This window comes from Cryptomeria japonica, chromosome 6 (genome assembly GCF_030272615.1).
Source record: "Cryptomeria japonica chromosome 6, Sugi_1.0, whole genome shotgun sequence".
Lineage (NCBI taxonomy): Eukaryota > Viridiplantae > Streptophyta > Pinopsida > Cupressales > Cupressaceae > Cryptomeria > Cryptomeria japonica.
In genome coordinates this window covers 225,022,061-225,039,816 of record NC_081410.1, presented here as the reverse complement: position 1 = coordinate 225,039,816, position 17,756 = coordinate 225,022,061, and the positions used below count along the sequence as shown (strand labels likewise).

Here is a 17,756-nt window from a genome sequence, read left to right as displayed (position 1 = left end):
ATTTTCAGTTGAGGAATTTAAAGCGGTCCAAGTCATTCGCCATGACTTCTTACCTAGTGTACCTGCTTGCACGATTTGTTTCATACAGAGGATTAATATGCAAAGGTGAAGTCGGGAATGGGCAAGGACAGTTTAAGAGTTATGAATGCTACCCCCAATTGAGTATGCACAGAATTGAAGACTATAAGAAAGTGAATGATGCATTCACTATGTACATCACACGGATGCTGCAGGGCGGAATCCACAGAAGATTGTCCAAGGAGGCAACAGAGTTAATAGAGAAATATGGATCGTGGTATATACAGTTTCCTACTTTCACATACCTCAGGATTCATGGGTTTCAATCTGAACCTCACAGACTTCCTAGGTATCCTACTGACAAAATGATATTGTTGGAAGTGGTAAGACAGCTTCTAGAGTTCGATGTTATCCAGAGAGAGAAGCACAGGACAGGAATGACATTCCCTATTTCAGTTGGGAAGACGTCAGAGGTCTGCCAATCCGCCATAGCTACTAGCACTGCAGGTGAGGAGATTGCATTCTACAGATTTGCTACCTACAAGAAAAGAGAGAGATTCGATCCAGACAAGAAGGTCAGAAGGATCAGAGGAGAGAAGTTCACTCACAAGGTTGACATAGAGGATTATTGGGCTAACTTAATGGACGAACAAGTAGTAAAGAGAAGAATGTGGTCCAGAATGTCAGTGGATTTCATGAGGAAGTGTGGACTTTTCCTCATCCCTGATCAGGTATTAGATGATAGAGATCATACACACCCACATTATGAGAATGAAATGAAGAAGGCAATCCTATTGCCAAATTGGTCAGAGTCAGAGGAGACTGATCTGAATATATTGATGAGAGAAGTCTTGAATTTCTCCCGCACATGGGTAGATATGCAGATGAACAGATTAGTTGACATGGGTGTTCCCTTCACTTATGAGAGGATGAAGACGGAAGAGTCTACTTCCGAGGATGATCAGAGGACTGTCAATGATGTCAGGATTCATGCAGACGAAGAAAGTCAAGCTCCCAAGAGAAGGAAGAACATGCCTGGAGAAGTCAATGCTAGAGGGAAGAAGATTGAGGATGTGAAGAAGAAACAGAAGACTATAATTCCTTCACCCCCTCCCAGTGTCTCATCAATCGAAGTGATTGAAGTAACAGAACAGAATAAGGAGACTCAGCAGTGTTCCAACACAGTGATACTACCTAAGAATACTCAGGAATTTCATGCCATAGCAACATCTGCACCTCCTGATGAGAATGATGACCAGCCGGGATCCCCTACTGTCCTTTTGGAAGTTAGTTTGGGAAATGATGTATATGATTGGACCAAGAATAATCCTGATGATAATGATGAAGTTATCTCAGCACTGAAGGACCTTGATCGAGAAATATGTCTTGATGATGGTATAGAGATGACCGCTATTCCTGAATGGTTGAGGAAGAGTATGGAAAAAAGTAAACAAATGATAGAAGTACAGCCTATTGAGGATATTGATGACTACCTAGCTAGGAGTGCTAAGAAGAAGGAGCCCAAGAGAGCGGAGATTTTGTCGCACATAGCTAGAGATGAGACGGGAATGCGGATTGCGCAGATTGTTGTTCCTAGAGCCGGCGTGACAGTGGACACTGCTACTCCCATGGATTTCCAGATCACTTCAGTTGCCCTTGGTCGTCCATCCGCAGGGCAGGAATTTCAGGAGATTGGTGACAACCTCCAAGCAATCAATGCAAAGTTAGACACAGCGATTGCGAAGAATGAAAGGTACAAAGAAGAAAATATTAGACTCAGAGAGTATATTGCAGGGACAAGGCGTGGAGATCCCACCCTTATTTCCCCTATTGCAGTTGACCATGGAATACATTCACACTGCGAGGTAGCGAGAGGTACACACTCAGAGGTGGAAAAGTGGATTGAAAGCACAAGAAAGCAGGCAGATGATTTCCTTACTCAGTTTGTCCAAGCATATGATAAGACAGCAACGCTTGTATTCAGGATCCAGTATTTGGAGGAAGTTTGGGAAGAATTCCGGCCTATCCAAGAGAAGACTATTCCACGCCTCCTGGCATTGAAGAAGGTTCATAATTCCATTTTGGTCAGCGAGAACATTGTGCACAGTGGAGACATATATAATTTCCATGGCTGGTATTGTGCACTAGCTTTGAAGAAATCAGCTTATGAGAACGCCCAATCAAGTTGTATGGAGATGGAAGGATTAATTCAGGACATTCAGATGAAGATCCTTGCCTCGATTGAGGAATTATTGGGTGTTGATGTTAGTGATGCTAGTGGTTTACACTTAGCCGAATTAAGAGACAAGATAAAATTTATGTATTTTTGCCAGTTGGACTCTTTGCAGAAGAGTCAGATAGATGACTTGGTCTCTTTGTTGATTCATGTTCATAATTCGCAGAAGCTCATGCCTAAATGGGAGAACACTTTGAATGCTTGCTCGGATTCATTGGATGTGATTGATTTACAGCAGGATACCTTGCCTAGCATTTCCATGGAGGAGTTAGATTCAGTTTTGGCTAGATTCTTGGAGTATGCTAAGAGAGAGAGAGAGATGCAGGGAGGAATCTTCTAGAAGATTCCCTATATGATGACTAGGTATCTTTCTATTGGGCCATATGTTGGTGGCACCATTTTTTATGTAACCCTAATTAGGGCAATTCTAGGGTTTTATTGGCATGATCTCAGCCGTTGATCTTAGATCAATCTGGGCCATCCATTTTGTAAGAGACTCTATATATGCCCCTCTGTCTCTCATTTGTAAGAGAGAGCTTTTGTAGAATTGTTGGTATATGCTACAGCTATTTGAATCCTAATCATTGTTCAATTGTTGGTGATTTTGCTCTTCAAGTGTTGTATTTGCATTCATGGTTCTCAATTCCTCCAAGTTAGATTAGAATTTAGATTAGAATTTATTTTCATGTATGTTAGATCGAATGGAAGATTTGTTGACTATATTTGTGTGGAATCCTTAATCCATACCACTAGCCTCTTTCCGCTGGTAAGTGCGCCTTGTGTGGTCAACTGGAGTTTGAGTAAGCATAACTTCAACTATTATGCATCTGTTGACAAGCATCAACTTGGATGGTGTCTTCGTTTGATGGTAATAGTCTGAAAATCATTAAGTATACCTTAGATGATTGCACTAAGCTTGTGTCAATACCTGATTGTGAGACCTCGCCTGGTTTGATTCCACTAAATCCATTCATCATTCCCTACATTCTTAGGATTAGAATAGATTTCCTAAACCCTATTCTTTTTTCCCCCTTTTTTTAATAAGAAGTAAATCCAAAGCCCTATTGATAAATCTTAAGTTGTCAGCACACCTATTCCGCATCATTCATGATAATCCAAACATTTGCGTAAGTCCCCAAAGTGAAACACAGCAATTCACATCAACCACTGAACTTATCCACTCGTCAAGACCTGACATGTAGAAACCTTGGAATCATTTTAGTTGATCTCATTCTTAGCATCTGAGGTGATTTTGTTCAAGAGAGGGTAAATTACTTTGGTAATTTATTCTGTATTGTTATGTGCATAAAAAACACATCAACACGGAGCAAGAGAGGGCAAACAAATGGTCAAGGAGAGGGGTGGCGGTGGGTGTTTAAGGAAGAAAGAAGAGGGTGCCAAAAAGGGCTAAGGTTCCACCCCTCGTCATGGTTGAGATTAGAAGGGTGGTTGTAGATTTCTATAACCTCTTTCAACTTTCTCTTGTAATAGTTGTCTTCCTTAAATAGGATAAGAGTGTTTTCCAAACAAATATGATGCTTGGTGGACAAAGAGTGCTCAGCTAAGGATGACTTGTGAACACGAACATGCCTAATGTGAGCACTATGCTCTTTGATTCTGGTGTTGAAAGAGCAACTTGTTTCGCCTATATAGAGAGCACCACAATCAAATAGCGTAGCGCTGACATCAGGCCACTTTTTATTTCTTTATTTAACTTTCTTTTGTCTTTTCGTCTTTCTTGGTTTTTAGTCTCTTTTAATTTTCTTTTGCATTATTAGTTTTTGTATTTTTTAACTTAGTTTAATAACCTTTTTTTTTCTTTAGTCTTGTGTTTCTTTGCCTCCTTTCCTCCTTGTTCTTTGTGCATCCTCCCAAAACCTCCCCCTTCAAATACCCCTTAAGTAAGCCTTTGTCTGCAATTTATTATTTTTACATCTCTTGATACTCTCTTTCATCCTGATGATGGATCACACAGTGTGATCCAAAAGGTTGATGCAAAAAAGATACACACAATCAAATCCAGAAACAGCTTACTGATTCAGTTATGGATTGTGGAAATTTGATCAAATTAATTTTGAAACATGTTTACAAGCATAACAAAGTACACAAAATCACAAAAGGGCAGCGAGACTAAATGTGAATCATAATTTATTGCAATACAGATTCATAATAGAAATACAAAAGATTAGAATATGAACTGTAGCAGGAATGCCATCAGTATTCAATGTAATATACTAGAATGCACTCTTCTGTTCTTAAAAAAAGTGCAATTCGTCTGGTGTTCACATTCCATGATCAATTGGTATGCACAATAGAGTGGCTAAGATAGGGTTACACAGTCAAAAACACGTAGATGCAGAATGCTTAAATTAGAACAATATATAAGATCACTCATTTCTTAATTAAGATTGTCAATTGTTTCATGGAGCTTTGCTAGTTATAAGGCAAACAGCTTCACAAAATAAATTGGATCAAATTCTCTAAGAATGGGGAAACCCTATAGAACATAAATGGAGATTGTAAACAACAAAGCCTAATAATCAAAGACACGTTTTACATCTTATACCTGATAATTAATCATTAAAAAAAAATATTATGTAAAACAATGTACGCATCCTTATTACGAATCAGAATATGAAAGAAATCCTTAAGCATAGACTTGTATTAACAACATTATTCCCTCAATGGTACAACTGATGGAAATGACTAAAGCCCAAAGCATTGAACAAACCTTCAGGTGAATGTGACAGGGCATTAACAGGCCTCCACATAGTCTTTTGGACTTTTGTCCTCTTGTCACCAAACATTGCGATTGATCGATCACTTGTGCGACTCATGCTCTTGACCCTTACTTTGTTCCCCACATATGAGATCTTGCAATCAAAATCAGGGTACTAGGCTGAATGACTACACTTAATAGCATTTCCTATGCAATTGGAAACGACAAGAAGAAAAAATGACAAATATCAATTGATAGTATAGTATAAGAAGCTTTTATAAACACATTTTATACCAGTGAAGAATTTCTTGAACAGGAAACAATATTTGTTTTTTGAAATGCTCTCCAAAATTGTCCAGTGCTGAACACAATCAAATCCAGTGACTTTTAAGAAGCGTACAAAAGCATCAAACTACACAACAGGAATATTCCAAAAATTAAGGTAGAAGATAAATGGAAATCATAAATTTCTACAGCAAACAACACAACACAAAAAATATGAGTAATTTTACTATGGTTTCGATTTAACTCATATAGAATTATCATTACAATATTGCAATGGCTTTACATTTTGCATTCACTCAAAAGCCAGCATAGAAACTGAAATTCAAATTCAAATCAAATTAACGTCCATAAATGGCTAAAAGCTATAAAACAGCAAATGTAACTGATATCAAAGCTAAATAGAACTGATTGGTTTGTGAATTTTGTTTAAGACTCGAGCAGGACAAATTCAATGATGCTTGATCATGGCAAGTCACACATTGTGTAGGGTTACACAGATCTTAGAGCCTTGTTTTGCTGACATCACCCCCAATGGTTGGTGATGTTCATTTTATTTGCATTTTAAACATCACCAATGATGTCTGGGGTTGTCAACTTGTCAGCTATATGGAAATGTGATTTTTTGCAAAACCCTACTAATTTTGTTTTTACATGTTAAAACAGCAATGTCAAGTTCAACATAAATGAGTGGTAAAAATGATCTTGCATGGAAGTATGGGGCACCAGGAGCTATCAAGGGCCAAGTCACTTGTAACGAATGCAAGCAGCCTATGATAGAGAAAATTAATAAATTAAAAAACTACCTTTCTAAAATACCTGGTCAAAAAGTGAAGGGATGCCCTTAGTCATCTAAATAGGTTACAAGAAAGATGAATGCCCTACTTGCTGAGTTTGAAATGATAAAAGTGGAAAAGAAAAAGACAAAAGAAGCATTAGCAGCAGTGCTGAATCAAAATGTATATACAGATTCCTTTGATACCCCAACTCTAAGCATTGATCATCTACAATCCTCTATTGGTAAGAGACCCGAGGGTTCTATTTCTACTTCTAGCCATATTCCTTCATCATCACCAAATTTCTTTATTCCATGCAATGTTCCAGGAGCACAACCCTCACATGAAGGTACCGCATGGAATAACAAAAAACACCATGAGGCTAAGATGGCAGCAACAAACTTTTGGAGCTATAATAATTTACCCTTCAATGTGGCAAACAACCCGTATTGTGAAGGTTTTATGGATGCATTAACAATCACCGGTAAGGGGTTTAAGACTCCAAGTAGAGCATAGAGTGGGTCATTGCAAGAGAAAGCCATAAACACACAGCTTGTGGTTGATGATCAAAAGAAAGTATGGCAGAAAAAAGGTTGCAACATCTTATTTGATAGTTGGACAGATAGACGGAATCGGACTCTCCTTAGCTTTTAGTTGCTTCTAATGGCACATTGGTGTTCTTGAACTCTATAGATGCCTTGCATGAAGTCAAAAATGCTAAGAGTTTGTGCAATCTATTGGACGGGGTGCTCCAAGGGGCTGGGGTTGAGAACATTGTGCAACTTATCATGGCCAATGCAGCAACATATGTAGCCATAGGGAAACTTATTATGGAGAAACATCCTACTATTTCTTGGACTCCTTGTGTTGCACATTGCTTGAATTTGTTGTTAGAGGACACTGGGGAGATCAGATGGGTCAAAAGTGTGGATGAAGATGCTAAAAAGTTTACCAAATTTATCTATAAACCATAATGTCCTTTCTTTGATGAGAAAGCACAAAAATGGCAAGGAGTTTGCGTGACTAGGAGTGACACGATTTACTAGCCACTTCCTCACTTTGCAAAGCATTCTTGCTGCAATTCCTCATCTCGAGAAATGTTTGTGTTTGATGCTTAATTGGAATCTCCATTTTCCAAAAAGGTTGAAGGGGAGAAAACTGCAAGAACAATTTTTGATGACTTATTCATCAAAAATAGAGAGGAGTTAATCAAGATAAGGAAAATATAAACATAAACTTTATACAAAATTATATATATGTTGATTTTTTTTGAGGGGTTAATTTTGTAATAATTTCAAATTTGTTTTCAAATTTGAGGTGATAGAAACTTTGGTCAAGGTTCTTCATATGGTGGATGGGGCAATGGGTTTCCTCTATGAGGCCATGGATAAGACCAAAGAAGCCATTTTGCATTACTATGGTGGAAACCAAAAAAAAATGATTCCATTTGATCAATCATTGATCACAAATGGATAAACCAATTCCAACAACCGGTATATGCCTTGGCCTACTACCAGAACCCAAATTTCTATTTCTCTAATACATTTAAGGTTGATGAGGAGGTCATGGCAGGTTTTATTTCATGTATTGATAAGATGGTTAATGAGTTGAAGATGAGATTTACTAAATATGATTCACTATATCTTATTTATGAATTTGGCAATGTTGACTCTCTAGAAACATCCATTTTATGGACATAATAATTAACTTACTATATTTCATCTATCTATCCAAGGTCTACAAGGGTGCAGAAGGGAGGCTCTTTTCTTCAGCTAAAGCAATTCAAAGGAGAGAAAAATAACAACAAAGTAAAAAAATCTTTTAATTTTTAGCTTAATATTACAAGTAGAAATAAGAAACATGATTCTTATATTTTTTTAAATGTTTTTTTGTAGGTTTATGGTGGGAGAATTATGATGTTGGCATAACAAATCTTCAAATGCTAGCTATTTGTATTTCGTCCCAATCCTATAGTGCTTTTGGGTGTGAATATTATTGAAGCCTGTTTGAGAGCATCCACATGAAGAAGAGAAACAAGTTGACCCAGGAGTGCCCCAATGATCTTCTCTTCATTGGGTACAACCTTCAACTTGGAACTAGAAAGGTGGAGAGCATTTCACATGATTCCATCAACTTGGATGAGATTGATCCTTATGGTGAATGGACTATCAATGAACAAAATGTTGTCCTCCAAACTGATGAAGATCTTGCAGAATAGAAGAAAGGAGCAGCAAAAGCAACAAAATCTGATGCAATGGAGGAGACAAAGACACTTTTGAAGAAACAATCTATCATTATTTTAATACTAACTTACCTTCTAGTTTGAGGCTTGAAAAATTTATGCTAGGAGGGAAAAGAGGATGATGTAGATTGTATTTAATTATTTTTTCATTTTGACATATCATCACATGTAAACAGTTATGATGCTATTATACATTTATTGTTTATAAATTTGTTGTTTCTTTGATTCTGAAACTATGAAATTTCAAATTTAGAGAGTTTGAGGATCATATGACATGTGTGATGTTTGAAATTTAACAAACTGATAATCAAATTAGATTCTATAAGATTTTTTTTTTGTGTAATTGTAAGGGTTTTTTTTTTTTTCTAAGGTTCGGGCAGAGTTTTTTGCCAAGATTGTGTCGAGTCCCAAGTCCAAGACAAAATTTTGGGCTGTCGAGTGCAAGCTGAGTACGAGTCCTAGTGGAGTACTCTAGAAATTACATAAGTAAAATCTGTTATGGTGTGAGTGTGGTTGATTACATCATTTTCTCACAAAGCTTGAAAGGCAAGATAATAAAGATAGCAATAAAGGATCCGCATAGGGATCTAAAATCGTATCACTACCCAATTTGTAGTATATTGTTTGGGCATAAAAAGCAATTAGCCTAACATAATAGAGCAGCATAACCATCAACAATTGGCAAAAGGAAAAATGTTAATAACGCAAGAAAAACACTTTACCTTTGTAGAAGCTTTGAAATAAATAATGCAAACAAAAGAAAAGAGTAAGGAGTTCATAAGCCATGAATTAACAAGCATAATACAAAGAGGCTCTAGAAAGATGCATTAGCGCAACAAAACAGGAAAAAGAAAACAAATTGTTTTCTAGAAAATGCTTGGTTCGATGAGGAGTGCAAGGTAGCAAGGAAAGCTCTAAAAGAGCCAAGCAAATTGTCAAAGCCAAAAAAAAAAAAAGATTACATGATCACAAGAAGAGACAAGCTAATCTGTTTAGAGAAAAATAATACAAAACTTTTTTGGAGGAAGCTTCAACAAAGAAAGAAAAACATGGATAGTAAAATCACAGCCAATCAATCGCTTACTCATGCAAAGCAGCTATATAAGCATGAACCATAGATAGAGAAACCTCCCACGGTCAACACAAGAATGCATCTATTTACTTTGCAAGAGGTTAAAAAGGTATTTTGCCTGGGGCATAATTGAGTTATAGGCAAAGTACTTAAAATGGGAAAAAGACATTTCATCTCCGTGTATTAGGAAGATTTTCAACATCATCAATATTGGGTTTCCAAGAGATTGGACAACCAGCTTTGTCATACTTCTCTTTAACTAAGTTGTCAATTCTGGTATGGGGTCAAGTATAAGCACAAGGTTCAAGTATGCTAATATGGACAAAACTTCTTGCATATAGTACAACTAGGTACAACTATATAATATGCATATATGCAAAAAAATAAAATATATATATATACAAAATTGATGATATACATATGCAAAAAATTTAAAAAATATATATACAAAATTGAAAATGCATTTGATATATCATAAAATGATAGTCACATTTAAATCTTTCATAGTATAATACTTCATCAGTATCAGTAATAGTGATTAAAAAAATTCAATTTATAGTTCAAAATTTTTAGTATTATGTAATATATCATATATGTCCAAAACTCCACAGTCAAGATTCAAATGAAATCCATTAAAATTAAAAAATTTGAAAATAATATAATCAAAAAATTGTAGCTTAAGTCTTCAATCTTCATTGAAAGCATCTAGATCGAAGTCATCACTCAGTTCAACATCATTTGAACCACAATTTAATGGAGTACCACTCCCACTAGGTACATCATGTGTAGGAGCTTTGTCATCATCTACATTAAATCTAGTAAACTCTAGAATAGATGCATCCAAGTTGGTACACTCAAGAGTTGTATCCTGATTCTTTGTTGCACCTTGTAGTCAACTTCCTTATGTGATAAGAGACACAAGTTGGAATGGATATAGACCAAGTGAACTTCACTGAGTAAATAAAGGAGTATGTGCTCCAATTATATTTAGCTAAAGAAGAATTTGCAACTTGTTGAAATCGGAGAGAAAGTCAATACAACTTAAAATTCAAAAAAGAAAAAGAATGGTAAGCACTATGAATGTTAAAGAATGAAAAAATGCTTACTTGTAATAGAATTTTGATTGCAAGAGGCTATAGGAACAAATAGTCTTTCCCATGGAGGTACCACCATGTACAAGCATTGTCCTTGTATTGGTCTCAAAGAGCACAAATACTATTATCTCACCCTATGATGAACTTGTCAAACTCTTTTCCAACATTATCCACCACTTCTGGATCTAAAAAGATTCTTCAAAATGCCAACTTGTACCCATTAGCAACTTCACTATCATTATATAGTGTGATTCTCCCTAGCAGAGAGTATCGTTGTGCTATAAATATTGGGGGATAATGCATATGTAAGTAGATGAAAGAGTATGTTCATCTTGTTCCAGTGATGATGAATGATTTTTCCACACTTTGAAAAAAAAAATCTTCAGTAATTCTCCTTCTTTGCTATTATAGCCTTTACTTTTTTTTATCATGGAATCCATGCCATCATAGATTCCCCAAACATGGTCAATCAATATCAACAAACTTGCTCATACTCATGATAGGTTCAATGAAACTCAAGAGATAGTCCACACGAGTACACCAATCATCATCCAAGATCAATGACTTGGCCTTTTAGGCCCTATCTAATTTTGATTGCTTCCAAATGCTCTGTTGGTGGCTAACAACTATGGCACCCAATGTCTCTTGCACCTATGAAAATCCAGTCTTAACAGCCTAATGTTGTGTAAAAAATAAGTTAGTAACAAATCAAAATTCAAGTAAATATGACATTAATTAAATTTACCTTCAACAACTCCGAAATTGAGAAAGTCTTGAAGATTCTTTGTGGCATATGATGGTTTGTCACACACGTTTGAATCTCCTCACCCTCAATTTATATACTTTTCACCCACTGTAAGTGTCAATTAATTGGTCCTTGTTTGGAACTTGTGATAGCTCCATCTATTGTGCTCAATGTGGCTCCTCTTGCGTGTTGTCCACCTTCCCAAAACAATGATCAGCAAGGTCGGGGGGAGGATAACGTAATTGATTAGCTTCATTAGTACCGTAGACTCTCTCTCTCTCTCTCTCTCTCTCTCTCTCTCTCTCTCTCTCTCTCTCTTGCTTATTTGTGACATTCTTCTAATTGTTCCCCTATTCTTCTATTTGTTGTCCCTAGTGTTGTCTACTTGAGGACGATGCAAAATGTTGAGATCTCTTTTGGTCTCTTCCATGTTGACTCAAAAGACACATGTGTTCCCTTCTTCCATGGTGGTTTCCTTTCTTTGGGGGATGAGGACACTTCTATGCACATATATATATACATGAGTTATCATAAAAAGCATACTGACTCAAAAGTTAGGTGAAACCACCTCATGTTTTATGCTTTGTGTTCATTATCCTTTGATTTATCCTCTCTTGGGAACTAAATTATTGTAATAACGTGCTTGTCTTTTTGGGTGTATCCTACCATAAAGCAATTGCTCCCGGCAAGGTGTGTGCAATCGCTTTAATGTGGGGGCATACACTCCGCTCATGATTCTTTCTCTTGATACTTAAAGTTACTTAGCAAACTTTGTCTTTGCTTTGTAATTTTTGGTGCTTTTCTTTTCATGACTCATAGTAAGAGAACCTTACTAGTTGTAGTCAAGGTTCTCTCTTTCTCTCTCATGATCTTCCCTTTTACCTTATCATTGAAGTCGTAAGATCCTAAAGTCCACTGGGGGCTTGGTGTATCTTGCCTCTTTGACATTGTGAAAGTCTTTCAATCTGAATTCCTTGTACTTTACTGTGAGTATTTGCGTAAACTCATACTCCCGCTAAAGTGGGCGCTAAATGTAAAGTCCTAAAATTGCACCCATTGCAATTTTCGATCGCATTTGGGTCATCGCCTTAGTGTTTGCGCCCCTCAGCCTGATCGGAGACCTGATTATGCTCATACATGTCAAAGACAGCATCCTAGCTCAAAGGTGCACCCGATGCCACCTTGATCCTACCCTAAAATAGGGAAGGTTTAGGGCATGGTGCCATGGTCCTCCCTAAAGGGGACCTATTTTTGGGCCCCTCCCCCATCTCAAATTTGAAGCAGGAAAGCACCCCTCTATGTCGGCTCATGTCAGAAAATTAATTAATTCATCCTACTAGCAAGTATATATGAGGGGTTTCCCCTCTCATTTGATGATCATGAAATTCAATCAAGCATCCAAGCAATCAAGAGCAATTGAGCATTTTCAGTCTTCCTTCAAACTGTGGAGCACCTATAGAGTCAAGATTTCAAGCATTGAAGAGGAGATCATCATTCTAATTCATTAAATCATAATTCCATGTGGAGGCAAGCAAAACTTCACAAGGAGGTATAAGCATTTCATTTTCAATCAATTCAACATCCCCTCAAAGAGGAGGATGATGGTATGATGAAAGAATAAGTATACGGTCAACTACTGAGAGGGGGGGGCGAATCAGTAGATAGAAAAACTGATATAAACTTCACCAATCTCAAAAATCAATCTCTCAAAGTAAACTTAGAACTAACAATGTAATACCTCTGTCAAGATAAAAACTCATAAGATAAACCGGTTGACTATTACAACAAATTAACAGTAAACAACTTCTTCATTTCTCAATGCTTCCGGTTATCATGACTTATCAAAATAGTTAAGTAGTTAAGTAAATCAACCATGAAAACATAACCACAAAAACATTCACCACTTGACACAAATATTTTTTGACGTGGAAACCAAAATATGTAAAAACCACGGTGAGATGAGACTCACAAGATAACTATCTGAACTCTTCTGAAGTTCACCCTGTTAGGAGCCTAGCCTGTTAAAGCTTTATAAGAAGTCCTGTTAAGAACTGATCCTGTTAAGAATCACCCGGTTAAGGGATTGACTACAAATGCCTTGTTAGAAACAATACCCTGTAAGGAGTAACCTCGGTAGAGGATTTGAAAATTCAATCTAATGGATCACCTTGTTAGAGGATTTGAATAACACCAAGCTTGTTAGAGCTTACCCGGTTAGGGGATTTCAATTCTGCTATAATTGTTAGAAAACAACAGGAGTTTGCTGATTTGTCTTAATAACACTACACTTGCTTGATCAGATCCATTTCATGCTCATATCTACCTTTACTCAAACTGCAGATACATCATCCGGTTCGGCAACCACACACTCAACTGATCTGTGCCAACTCTTTGCCAACTCATTAAACTAAACAACTTCATCGACCTTATAAACAAATCAATCAGGTCGGTAACACAACAAAAACCTAATTCTCATAGAGATTACAAACAAATCGGTTCAAGTATGATCGTTGGATTACATAGCAATCTCTGCACATCAATCAAGAAAACCTCGATCGCCCCTTGATCACCGCTTCATTAACTTAGTAACTCATCACACGCTTTGCATTAGATGCAATACATTTGCTCATTCCCTAGACAAAAACCGTTACAACAACTCGCCAAAATCTCTTCAAACTGTCTTCATACAATAATCATACGTGTCATAATCATTACCACTCATCATCAGATCATAAACCAATATAACCAATTCACCAAACTTAATCGGTTAGGGTTTATCACAAACAACAGGTAGGGTTTACCGGTTACATCAATAGATAAGGTTTACACCGATTACCGGTTCACTCCACAAATTCGTCCTACCGGTTACAGTAACAATATTACAACAATATCAACAATATCATTACCGATTAATTGACATCAATGACAACATAACATATCATTAATGCAATCTTCATGCAAATGCCAACAATCTCCCCCTTTGGCATTGATGACAATACAAATATCAATACCATTGATTGCTGCGTGATTGTGAATAGGAATCCTGGTTTACATTACCAAGTATTTATCATGCTCTCCATGTCTTCAGCTTGCCGCTAGTTCTCCTTCCCATAATCACATAATTCTTCTCCCCCTTTGACAGCAATGCCAAATTGAAAGTGTCACAACCCTCCTTTATCACCTTTTTGATTTAAATACAAAACTTTGTTATATTTCCTTGGATAAACTATTGAATGAATATTGTAAGGGAATAAAAATAATAAACCACACACACATGGAAAATACATATATATTTTTAATTGGTTATTTAATTTCCCTCACCCAAATTAAGGCACATGTTGTAGGAGGAATAAGAAGCTTCTAGAGGCTTCTCCACCACCCTTGCATGTAACTCCTCCCACTAAGCCTAATCAATTTGCATGGAGGCCAAATTGGGAGAGAATCTCTTTTTTTTCAATTAAAAATTAGGTAGTGGGAATTTGAAATTTCTTTTATAAAAGAGGTACAAGTTTCAAAATGAGTGGTTGGCTATTCCATAAGAAATTCTGCAAGTAAAATTTTCCTTTGCAGTCAATTTTCATTTTCAGCTAAGATTTTGTTTGGGAGGACTTCTCTTCAAGTTTGGAGGATCAAGGAAGATTCATAGAGGATTCTACACCATTACCAAGCACCCAGGTTCTTTCAAATTTAGTTTCATGCATCTTATTTTGTTGCAATTAGATTTGATTTAATTGTTAGAATGAGATTTATTTGTTTTCAGATTCTTGAAAGAATTAGTTTCAAATTTTATAAGAAGTAGGTAATTAGAATCATTTGATGAGAATGAGATTCTTTTGTTTTCAGATTTTTGAAAGAATTAGTTTCAAATTTTTATAAGAAGTAGGTGATTAGAATCATTTGATGAGAACTAGATTAATTGTTTTTTTTTTTCAGAGTCTTGATAAGAAATTTAGTTTCAGATTTTTGATAGGAATTAGATTCATTTGTAAAAAAAATTTTTGTTAGATCAAGGTTTAATATATATTGTTGAACTTAGTTGAAAAATCTGTTTGTAGTGGATGAGTTGAAGAATTAAATTATTGTTTTATCAATTTCTTGCTGTAGATTGGATACTGTTAAATAATATTATTATCCTTCAATTTCTTGTTGTAGATTTGATACTGTTAACTTGAAGATTTAAAATAATGTCTTTCAATTTCTTGCTGTAGATTGGAAATTGTTAATTGAAATATTATCCAACAATTGCTTGCTGTAGTTTGGATTTGTCAGTTTGAATAATCAAAATGTTGTTTTCAAATTCTTGCTGTAGAATTAAAATATTCCTTGCTATGAATAAAATCTTGTTTTGAATGAAGAAAATCCTCCTGTAGGAATAAATTTATCCCTGTAAATTTAAGATTGAAATCAGACTAACGAAATACAATCATAAGCCTACATAAATCCATCTACCTTTCATGGCTGGAAACGATTTACTCTCTGGGATATTTTAATCTCTGTGTGGAAGCAAAATATGAATTACCCTTAGTTACACATCTGGTTTTCAATCCTCTGCACTATGCTGGGATCTAGTTATTCTCCCTGGATTGTTTATCCCTCTGGGTTAATTATTCCTGAAAATGAACCCCATTGCTACTTAATATTTTAATTTATTTTATCCTTAAAGTTTAAATCTACTCTCTATCTATTTAAATTAACCTGGAAAAGAGAAAAAATAATAATAAGATAAAATAAAATAAATAAAACCGTATATATATATACATATATATATATACGAAGCGTTTTAAAAAAAAAACCCATCGCATGAGAGATTGTAATCACCACGCGGTACGTTGCATGGGACTTCGGCCACAGGCGGAGTTAATAACTCTGCAGGTGGGGAGCGGTACCGTTACGGTACCCTCCACTAACCTGCGGTCACTGCTACGGCAGTGGCCACAGGGTAGTGGGGGGAACCGTGGGGTCCCCCTCCCACTAAATGCGCTGGGCACGCAATACCACGACTTGCATATTTTAAATCCCCTTTTTTCTTTGGAATTTAATTGTTAATAGTTGGTAATAATTGATAAACTTTAGATATTTTTTTTAATAAGTTTTAAATTAATTAACAATGATTATTAATAACTTATTAATAATTATTATTAATGTAATTGCTAATAATTATTAATAAATTATTGATAATCATTATTAATAGTTTTTAATAATCAATAGAGATTATCGTATGGTGTATTAATGAAAAAAAAATGGACCTCCCAATCCATTGAGGATCTAATTTATTCTTGGGTGATAAACTTGAGCTTACTTAAATCTTTAAGTCTTATGATTAATCCCAAAAGTGTAAACTAATTGCTAGTAACTCTATATTTAATCGTTCTTACAATAAGAGTAAACACTTCTTCATTTTGGGTGCAATGATATTATTTTACCTTGCTTTTATTCCGCATTCATTATCTACATGCAATTACTATTATGCAAGTTTCGTGATGGTCATTATTATGCAATTTACACTTCAAGTAGTTACTTCAATTATTTACGCTTTCTTTTTTTGTTATTCGTAGTTAGAAAACTAAACAAAGGAAGTTGGAAAACCAAAACTAGCAGCGTTCGGTATATATGGTGCCTCTGGGTCACGCTTACGGGTAATGCCGTCGTGTTGAACTACTGCACTTAACGCCTAATAAAGCTGCATTAACGACGTCTGTGGCATCGTCCCTATAAATCGTCGGGGAGTAATAAGGGACATTTGGAAGTTAAAATCCGAGGGGCGGGTAATCCCCCTTGGATCGATAATTTAATAAGATAACTTTTAAATGAATTTCACATCCGTTGAGATAAACCATAGTAAACCCCTCTTAGGGATGGTCAAGTCAAAAACTCTCATGAAATTGATTTCTTTGAAGGGATATTGGCGTTTTGCAATTGGGTGACGTTCATGATAAGTATTAGGATCTAGTTATTTTCTTTTTTAGGCCACAAGCAATAGGCCATCTTGAGCCTTCGCTTAAGTGCTACCATCGTGGGTAGCAACCGCAGAGAAACTGTCTGGGACACTGACCCTAGAAAGGGTTGCGTACCCACAAATCAGTTTACATCAAACCATAGAATAGAAAATAGAACTACATACTTTACGCCTTGATCCCGTGCCGAAGAGGGTATGTAGGCAGTCTTGGGACGGAGTTGTCCCTCGTACTCAGGCGTTCGTGGGTGGGGTCTAGGCTTGGTTGAGTAAGAATCCTAATTGAAAGATAAGATAATCAAACTTAATTCAATGCATACTCGGAAGGAATCCCGTATGGATTCGCTTGACTTCCCGAGGCTTTAAGCCAAATTCCGAGGCGGAATTCAAGCTTGTATTATTTTTAATTACTCCTAAGGACGGCGACCTCTGTGCATTCTTGTTAGAAGAGTGTAGTACTTAGTGAGTGGCTCAGGACCCGAATGGTCCCGATGAGTCTAAGTCTCTGGCCAGAGCATCTCCTATCCCGTTTGGATGGATGCCTACCCTGTATGGGTAGATGCCTATCCCGTATTGGATAGATGGAATTTTACGTCCCGTATGGACAATTTGCCTAACC

The 17,756-nt window shown here is 36.3% G+C and overlaps 1 protein-coding gene across 6 annotated transcripts in view; it reads right to left on the bottom strand.

The window, feature by feature from the left end:
- Positions 1–17,756, bottom strand: part of LOC131071440 (uncharacterized) — a 240,253-nt gene that overhangs the window by 214,068 nt on the left and 8,429 nt on the right. For 3 of the 6 annotated variants that reach the window (XM_059207313.1, XM_059207314.1, XM_058007272.2), the window contains exons 2-3: positions 5,268–5,334; positions 4,986–5,127 (exon numbers count right to left, since the gene is read on the bottom strand). In XM_059207313.1, the coding sequence (XP_059063296.1) occupies positions 4,986–5,127; positions 5,268–5,334 (209 nt within the window). Of the gene's footprint in view, positions 1–4,985; positions 5,181–5,267; positions 5,386–17,756 lie in introns of all 6 variants that reach the window. The other 3 variants (XM_058007274.2, XM_058007273.2, XM_058007275.2) reach the window with 3 other exon arrangements.